The sequence below is a fragment of the Falco peregrinus genome, chromosome 1 (genome assembly GCF_023634155.1).
Source record: "Falco peregrinus isolate bFalPer1 chromosome 1, bFalPer1.pri, whole genome shotgun sequence".
Lineage (NCBI taxonomy): Eukaryota > Metazoa > Chordata > Aves > Falconiformes > Falconidae > Falco > Falco peregrinus.
In genome coordinates, this window is record NC_073721.1 from 85,694,433 (window position 1) to 85,704,243 (window position 9,811).

At 48.4% G+C, this 9,811-nt stretch overlaps 1 protein-coding gene across 4 annotated transcripts in view; it reads left to right on the plus strand.

The window, feature by feature from the left end:
• The window catches only part of PRDM11 (PR/SET domain 11), a 52,313-nt gene extending 42,502 nt beyond the window's left edge, over positions 1–9,811 (plus strand). For 3 of the 4 annotated variants that reach the window (XR_008746122.1, XR_008746121.1, XR_008746123.1), the window contains 2 exons: positions 234–4,928; positions 4,972–9,811. Coding sequence is in view for 1 of the 4 variants with exons in the window: in XM_055797692.1 (XP_055653667.1) it covers positions 234–2,398 (2,165 nt within the window). In the remaining 3 variants the exon portion in view is untranslated. Of the gene's footprint in view, positions 1–233 lie in introns of all 4 variants that reach the window. The other variant, XM_055797692.1, reaches the window with a different exon arrangement.

The following is a 9,811-nucleotide window of genomic DNA, read 5'->3' on the forward strand; positions in this document are numbered from 1 at the left end:
TGTCCTTTCTTGCTGTCTGTTGTGGCATGTTGGAGACAAAGTTCATATGTAGAAACACTGATTTATTTTCCCTTCAAAAAGCCATGATTCAAATTCTACCCATAGTGCATTGTGGGCAGGAGAGGGCAGGTTGTGGCCGGCTCATCAGGCAATGTTCTACGGTCACCAGTAGCTTAGCAACTTTGTAAATACCGTATTTTTTTCCTTTTTTTTCTTTTTTTTTTTTTTTACAGCTTCAGAAAGTATCATCTCTGTTCCCACGATTATGGAGGACGATGACCAAGAAGTGGACTCAGCTGATGAATCGGTTTCCAATGACATGATTGCTGCTACAGACGAGCCTTCCAAGATGTCTTCTGCGACAGGCCGGAGGATACGGCGGTTCAAGCAGGAGTGGCTTAAAAAGTTTTGGTTTCTGCGGTACTCCCCAACATTGAATGAAATGTGGTGCCACGTCTGTAGGCAGTACACAGTGCAATCCTCTCGGACTTCAGCCTTCATCATTGGTTCAAAGCAGTTCAAGATACACACAATAAAGCTTCACAGCCAGAGCAACCTCCACAAGAAGTGCCTGCAGCTTTACAAGCTCAGGATGCACCCAGAGAAGACAGAAGAGATGTGCCGAAATATGACCCTACTCTTCAATACAGCCTACCACTTGGCCCTGGAGGGCAGGCCCTACTATGACTTTCGGCCTCTGGCAGAACTACTGAGAAAGTGTGAACTCAAGGTGGTGGATCAATACATGAATGAGGGAGACTGCCAAATCTTAATCCACCATATCGCCCGGGCTCTTCGAGAGGACCTGGTTGAACGCATCCGACAGTCTCCCTTCCTCAGCATCATTCTAGATGGGCAGAGCGATGACTTGCTTGCAGACACGGTCGCGGTTTATGTGCAGTACACGAGCAGCGATGGGCCTCCGGCAACTGAATTCCTGTCTCTTCAGGAACTGGGCTTTTCTACAACAGACAGTTACCTCCAGGCATTAGACAGGGCTTTTTCCAGCCTTGGAATACGATTGCAGGATGAGAAGCCAACAATTGGTTTGGGAGTTGATGGTGCTAACATTACTGCCAGCCTGAGAGCCAACTTGTTCATGACAATCAGAAAGACCTTGCCCTGGCTTCTCTGCCTGCCCTTTATGGTGCACAGGCCACACTTGGAAATTTTGGATGCAATCAGTGGCAAAGAACTTCCATGCCTGGAGGAGCTAGAAAACAACCTGAAGCAACTGCTCAGTTTCTATCGTTACTCTCCCCGACTCATGTGTGAGTTGAGGGTGACTGCTGCCACTCTGTGCGAGGAGACCGAGTTCTTAGGGGACATTCGAGCAGTGAAGTGGATCATTGGGGAGCAAAATGTGCTCAACGCTCTAATCAAGGATTACCTGGAGGTTGTGGCCCATCTCAAAGATGTCAGCGGCCAGACCCAAAGGGCAGATGCATCTGCCATTGCCTTGGCCCTCCTGCAGTTCCTGATGGACTACCAGTCAATTAAACTCATCTACTTCCTGCTGGATGTGATTGCTGTGCTTTCACGCCTCGCCTACGTCTTCCAAGGGGAGTACCTTCTTGTGTCACAGGTGGATGATAAAATAGAGGAGGCCATCCAGGAGATCAGCCGGCTAGCAGACTCGCCTGGGGAGTACTTGCAGGAGTTTGAGGAAAACTTCCGTGAAAGCTTTAATGGCATTGCTGTGAAAAACCTACGGGTGGCTGAAGCCAAATTCCAGTCGATCAGAGAAAAGATCTGCCAGAAGACCCAGGTGATCCTAGCCCAAAGGTTCGATTCCCGTAGCCGGACATTTGTGAAGGCTTGTCAGGTATTTGACCTCGCAGCTTGGCCCAGAAGCACTGATGAGCTCATGAGCTATGGGAAAGAGGATATGGTACAAATATTCGAACACCTGGAGACGGTCCCATCATTTTCCAGAGAGGTTTGCAGAGAGGGGATGGACACCCGAGGGAGTCTGCTGATGGAGTGGCGAGAACTCAAAGTGGATTATTATACCAAAAATGGTTTTAAAGACTTGCTCAGTCACATTTGTAAGTACAAACAGAGATTCCCCCTCCTAAATAAAATAGTTCAGATCCTCAAAGTCCTTCCCACCTCATCGGCCTGCTGTGAGAAGGGGCGCACCGCCCTGCAGAGGGTGCGCAAAAACAACCGCTCTCGGCTCACGCTGGAGCAGCTCAGTGATCTTTTGACGATTGCTGTTAATGGGCCACCTATTGCCAACTTTGATTGCAAAAGGGCGCTAGATAGCTGGTTCGAGGAGAAGTCGGGCAATAGTTATGCGTTGTCAGCCGAAATGCTGAGCCGGATGTCATCTCTTGATCAGAAGCCAATGTTGCAGAGCATGGACCATGGCTCTGAGTTTTACCCCGATATTTAGGAAGGAATGCCTCAGATCAGAAAGCTGTTGAATAATTTTTTTAATCTATACTCTAAACTTTGATATATTATAAAAAAAAAATATATATAATCTATATTAAGGAAAAACCCACACTGAAAATTTAAAAGTTTAGACGATGTGCGTCTGATAGAAGCTAAGCAGAATTTTAAAGATTGAGACAATGTTTAGACATTTACTGGTGTCTCCAACCATGGCAGCTGCAGTGTAGGTGGCAACATTTCATTCTTTAGAAGCATGTGCTGGGGCCATACTCTACATGTTCAAACCTAACTATCTATAAGCTAGATGACGGGTCTTTGTCAGCCTCAGCCTCCCGGCGGTTTCCTTTGTATGTGTGTTGTCGGTTTGTTGAGTTGTTTTTTTGTGTTGTTTTGTTTCGGGGTTTGTTTGTTTGTTTCTTTTTCCCCTTGGTTTTGATCTCTGCCTCTCTTTCCGTTGTTCAGTCCAGTTATTGAGCCACTTGAGCCTTTTGTTGACAACCGTCAGATTTCTGATTTCCGACAGAGCATCCTGTGCATTTATGTTGCCCCTGGCTCTCCAGCTCCACCCAGTTCTCTTGACTCAAGTGGGAGCTTTCCTTACAGAGATTACTGGCAGGAGGGAAAGGCTGGGGGTGTTATTTTGGTTTTTTCTTCTGATTTAGAAACAAATGCCTCCACTAAACTGTGATGCCCCTTTCTCAATTCTCCCTACTTTTGGGCTGTAGAGTAATACTTGGCTTTCAGCTCCTTTTATGATAACCATAGTACCAGTCTATCATACATATATTATTACATGGTGTCATGTGCAGACTATAAAATAGCAAAATAGAGAAGGCAGGGGGAAATTTTTGCATTTATATTTTTATATTGTAGGAGATAAATATATATATATATATATATACAACTATTCATTCAAAACCAGGGCTGCTGTGGAAGCTAGACAGCCAATGAGTCAAGAGCCATCTCTGGGCAGAGATTCAAAGGCTTAAAAATTATATTCTAATTTACATTATTTATACTACGTCTTTATAATCCTAGATTGTTGTGGGGTTTTTGTTTTGTTTTGTTTTGTTTCGTTTTGTTTGGAATGACTGAAAGAAAAACCTGCCACAGTTTGGTGGCAGGAGCTATCAATGCAAGATTATCTTGGATTATATTCATGTGATGATGTCCTACAAAGGTTCACGTATTCTCTTGTGACCAAGGTAACATGTTCCACAGCACAGCAGCCTGATGACAGCAGGAAGAAGGGATGCTCTGCTTCTTCCTGCGAAATGTTTCTTCCTTTCTTGAAGAGATGCAGAGTCCAGCTGAAATGTGAATGGGGGACTTGCACCTTCCATCACAAAGAGATTGTTCTGTGGGCTTGGGGTTCTTCGTTGTTTTATTCTTTTAAAGTAAATGAGCTCCAGGCATTCACACAATATCACTTCAGGTTAGAAAAGCAAAAAAATAAAAAACAAACAAACAAAAAAAAACCACAAAAAAGGTGCAAAAACTCCACAGATGCTAGTGCCTTGCCCTGCTGATGTGGCATGGACAGCACCAACCTGACCAGACCATCATGGGAGTGAGAACCTGTTGTCCAGAAGGTGTCCGAGCCAACATGATCTCACTTCCCAGAGGGATGAGCTTTGTGCCAAGCTGTGTTGTTTGGAAACATGATGGTGGTATCAGCAACACTGAACCTTTCCTTTCTCCTGTTACCCCCCTGCCCTTGGTCTTGGTGCTAAGATATCTCTAGAACCGTTGCTGCTAGTTGATAGCTTTTCATTTATATAAATATATATATATATAAAAAATATTATTTTATTTTTTAAACTTTTTTGTTTGTTTTCAATGGAGATGTAGCATGTTTGGAACCGATCTCTTTTGGAGTCACTTTCACTGCCAGGGTTCACACACTGTCTTCCCCGGGAAAACACGCACTTCTGCCTAGGTCTTGCTCACCTCCCACTAACCACTTTGCCCTCAGCAGAACCACACAGCCAGCACCAGGCAGAGATGTACAGCCAAGCCGCTGTGGACTGGCTCAGCTTTCAGACCCCACAGGAACAGCTAGACTGGTGTTGGTCAGCGTTTTGGGAGTGTTCCCCTTCTGTCCCTGTGGGACTGAGAAGGGACTGAGCCCACCTGAAGCACTAGTGTTGGTCCATCCTTGCGTCCTGACTCTGCACTCTTTGCTGTAAAACGGGGCTCTTTGGCCAGAGAGGCCAAAGGGAGCAGAGCAGACCCCACGAATGTAGCAGCAAGGGCTGGGCAGGCGGCATACCCTCCGTAGCACTTACTCCCTGTCCCCTCTGCCTTACCTCAGATGGCATGTGCAGCCTGCCGGCTGGCTCGGGCAGTGGGGGGCACCTGCACCAGGGCCTGCTGCTGAACCACCGGCAGCAGTGCAGGCGCTGGGCACTTCTCCCTGCGGTCCTCATGGGAACGCCACAAGCTAGGTCAGGTCATTGCGCCGTTGCAGCGCTGGGGTGTCAATATGCAACACCTAGCAAGCAAAAAAAAAAAAAAAAAAAGGCTTTGTTTGCATTTTTTCCTGTCTTTTCCAATAAATGATGTGATCAGATTTGCATTTTTTCCTGTCTTTCCCAATAAATGATGTGATCAGATTTACCCCCATTCATTTAGAGGAGTGAAAATTAAACTAGAAATCCCCCGCCAGCTGTGCAGACTTGGGTGGTTGTTTGCCTGACCATAAAATAGGGATCTCTCCACAAGAGGTGCTTGTGTAGCCCTTCAGGCCCGGCAACTCAGCTCTGCTCAGGGTGCTGCCACAAAGGTCGCAAAGCTGCTCCCTGCTGGGGAGATGGCAGGCTCCCTCCTTAGTTAGAATTTTTGGAGATAAAAAAAAAAAACAAAACCCCACCAAAAAAAAAAAACAGGTAGAAAAGGTAGAAGAATTGCTGCTCAGTCTCTGACCTGGAAATGAGCAAGGTGAACGTAGATGTTGGAGACAAGAAGTGAATTGATGCACCAGCAGGGAATGGGCAGGTGGGGGACAGTCTTCCTTGTCGAGCATGCACACAGCAGGCAGTAGAAGCAAAAGTAACAAAGATACTTGATGCAGGCTGCCGTGGTTGTTGGAGAGGCTGTAAAGACAGTTTCCGTCCTCCCCTTTTTTTCACTTTCCTTTGCCGAACTCCATAGCTCTTTGTGGGGGGAACTAAAAAACACCTGCCTTTCTGTTTGCTGCAGTGGAAGCTCCTTTGCACATGGCTCTGTCACAGAGGCCCGTCAAAGTGCCTGGCCTACATGGAGGGAAGGGACACTTGCAGACAGTCTCCAGACACCTTTGCAGACAGGAGTGCTCCCCCAGTGCTTGTCCTGAGCACCTGAGAGGCCTGTTTACAACTCCTGCTCTGAGCCTCTTTACTTTTGCCACTGGGGAGAAAATGGTGCCTTGCCTTGTCAGCGAGGTTAGAGCTGCCAGAGCCTTGTTCAGAAATGATTCCTCTAATTTGTCACTCCTTCCCTTTGGTGCGTTTGCAGATCCCACTCTCATCAGTGACAGCTTTCACTGGCTGCTCTTATTCCTGACGGCAAAGCGAAATGCACAGCGAGTGGCTTTTTTATCTGTGCAGTCAGGTGGCAAGGGGAAAGTGCTGGTTTCTTTTGCAAATAACTGCCTGCACCTGTGAGTGATGTCAGTAGGAAGTGTGATTCCCTGCCATGGGATATTGCAGATACCCATGATGGGAAGGCTCAGAGACCCCTTGCATTGGTGATAGGGGGGAAATGAGTGCTTGGCGGAGCAGCCGGCTTGGCCCAGCCCAGCTCCCACAACACAAACAATTCCTGATTGCCCCCAAGTCAGAAAATAAGCCCAGCTTTTGTCCTAGACAAACGCAGGTGCTTTGAAAGCTTTCCCTGTAGGTTTACCCACCTATCTCAGATCTGTAGCTATTACTGCCATGGATAAACGTGACTGCTGTGACTGCCGGCATGAGCAAGATAGGGAGGAGGGAGGAATACCAATGCAAAGTGCCCCTGGCTTCCCAGTGGCCTGCCTGCTGAGCCTTTCCCGGGAGCAAGTGCTTTTCTGTGCCCTATTTGCAAACCTCAGGAGGCAGCGGCAGGCATGGGGAGGGCTCACTCAGCATGGCAGAGAGGGAGGCCACCTTTGTTCAGAGATAGCCACGCATCAGGTTTAATCCATGCCTTTCCTGCTGCCCTGAGTGAGCAAGAGGAGGTTGTTTTGAACACGTTCACAGCATCTTGAAGTGCTTCAGCTGCAAAGAGAGAAGGGTTTAGTTTTTCTCAAATGAGCTCTTTATTCTCTCTTTCCCCCTGCGCCTTTGCTATGGCATCTGACTGTGAATAATGCACACTTCTCTAGACCATTGGGTTTGTATTTCTAGCCCATGGGCCTTTTGGTTGCCATTTTCTCTCCTCACTTTTTGCTCAGGCTCCTTGCCTCTTTTACCCTGCTGTGAAGCAGAAATCCATGAAGCACATTCAGACATGTCCTTCTGCAGGGCTCACCAGTGGCTGCAGAGGTCCAGACCCTCCGGCCACAAGACTGAACTCAGCAGGGATAATCCTCACAAGAGACCAAAGCTCTTCCCATACCAGCAAAAGTATGTGGATGCCACAGGAGGTTGTGAGGGGATGCGGTGGGCAGGGTCCCAGTGTGTCATCTGCCTTGGGTCTCGAGCTGACCACAGCGATGGTCCCCTGTTCTGGTCGCACTTTTGCTGACATGACTCCTTAGACATGATTCAGGCTCGGTCCATCTCTTTCTCACAGCACAAACTCAACCAGGTGTCCCATGGGGTCTTCAGGGTCCCCTTTCTTTCTTATCTCATGAAGACTGGTGTTTGTTTGACCAGTGGGTAAGACAACCTAGACAGCCGGCTTGCAAATGAGCAGCAACAGCATCTGCTTTTGCATATTCCCCTCAGCCCTGTCGAAAGAGGTCTTAAAAGCAGAGAAATGGTACGTTGCTCCCCCAGCCATTGTATTCAATGCAGTAATGCCTATGCAATTCCTGTCTCCCTTGGAGACACGTATGATGTGTGTGCATGTAAGCTAGTGTATGTATACAGTACATACGCATATGGTCTATATATTGTATATACGCACATCCCAGTACATATACACACAGTACAAAAGATTAAAATCACATGCTTATATATCTATAAATAAAATCCTATATATTTATATATTTCTATGTTTTCGATAGATATAAAGATATAATATAGAGATAGACTCAACCACCCTTGTGTAAGGCTGGCCCTGTGTTCAGGCACAAGGCATGTAACACTGAAGACTTTGGACTTTGGGATAGTTTTAGCCATACACTGAGGCCTACATTTACGTGTATAGCACTCTATGGAGAGGGGCTTTGCTGTGGTTAGGGCAAGGGGTTTCCTTGCTGGCATGTTAACCAAGTGCTAAATAAGATTTGTGTAATAGGGGAATGTCTTGGTGGGGGAAAATGATTGAGTGTCCTTGTCTTCTCCCGAGTAAGCCTCTGGCTGAGGTCCTGTGGACAGGCTTGGACAGATACATATCCCACCCTCATATGCACTTTTCTCTTTGCATGGATGCGGTTGGCAACTGCGGGTACTGGTGCTGTGAAAACGTGGCTTTCTGCTGTTCTGCCCGGCATTCCTCGGCAGTCGCCGGCACGCTGCCAGGGAGACCGTGTGCCAGCAGGCGCTCACACCACACCAAGTGAGAGCGTAGGTTTGCTCACGGGCATCAGTCAGTGACACGGCTGTGGTGCTGGGGTAAAGGCAGCAGGAAAGCAAAGGCGTTACTGCGTGGAGGGAGGGTCGCTGCTGCACGGTTGTTGGTGGCAGGGATGGTGTATAGAGCTGGAGCAGCACAAATGAGAAGAGGACGTAAATTTGGAGTGGTAAGGATGACAGTGTGCAAGCCCCGCTGGTGAGGCACGCGCAGCTCTGTTGCTGGGTCAGGCTGGCTGCTGCTCTGCTGCAGGAGCTGCTCCGCTCCCTCAGGTCTCGCAGCTGCATCTCGGCTGGTGAGCAGCCTGCCTGGCCGAGGGCCCGGGTGTTTTTTCTGGAGGAAAGGGAATGATGTGGTCACGCAGAAGGCATGGTCGGTGGCGCATGTGTGCCTTTAGGCCCTAACACACGGCATGCTGACCTTGCCAGACTAGAAGCACCAAAGGGTGCATCCCTCTTGCCCTGCCCATGCAAAGAGACACCTGTTTTCACCTGACAGGTGTTTCTGTGCTTTGACTGGGGGTGGATCAGCCTTCCCTGGGTGTCTGCCAATGCCTGCAGGATGGACAGCCACCTCATCCCTCCCTTCACACAGCCGCTTGTAGGACAGTGACCCCACTGCAGGGTGAAGCCCTTGGTGGGCACCTGGGGAGACCTGAGAGGCACCTCTGGCTGGGCTGGCAGCAGGTGGTGGGTCACTGCACTGCTTCCCCACAAGAGTCGAAGGGGAGGCATGGAGGTTTGGCTTTGCAGCTCCACACCAGGCCTGGCAACCACTGCACTCCTCGCTGTTTTAGTTGTTGGCTTCAGCTGGGAGGAGGGTGAGTTGTAATTCCGACGACCAAATAACTCGTTACACTGGTATTGCATGAGCAGACGCTGTGCAAGCTCCCCCCAAGCCCTGTCACACACCTCAGCACCCTCTCCCAGGCCTCTCTCCTCCACACAACTGGTAATCCACCTCAGCCGCAACCCACTTGCCAGCGGCTCCCCACTCCACTGCAGCCCCTCAGTCGCGCAGCGCCGGTGGGGAGCTCCCTGGCACGTGTTCCTCACAAACCTCAGAGACGGTTTCCTCACTCCCAGCCTCCTCCTTCGGATGCCACTGACACTCACGTAGGCTCAGCCCGCTGCCTCACTGCCCACCCGCCCATGCCGACAGTGCTGCTGCCCGGCGAGGGGCTCCCATGCACTGCACCTCATGTCAAATAAGCTCACTGGGCTACGTGGGGGAACCATGTCTCATATGCTGTAATGTCCTGAATGCTATAGGAGGGCTACGGAGTTTTCTGCCAGTTATGGCATCCTCATAGACTCACCTGACTGTTGGCAAAAATGTATTTCTACTTCCAGAAGACAAGAGGTTTTGTCTCAGACCTCTCCACATCCACATCCAAGCACAGCCCTGCTGAACTGTTTCAAGCAATCTCTCACCCACCCCACCACCACCCACACCCACACACACAAAATGAGAGAAAAATATCTAGACGTCTATTACTACATATGTATTAATATGTTAATATCACTCTTTTGGAGAACATTAAAATGTTATTACTTTACAGACTATGCTTTATAGTACCTGTGTGAAAGGACCTAGGACACTGGATACGAATAGAGCTATGTTGATATATCATAGTATGTACACGAGAACCTTCCTTTTGTCATATTATCCTTGTAATGTAAAATGATTGTTAATAAAAAAACATTTAAATTTA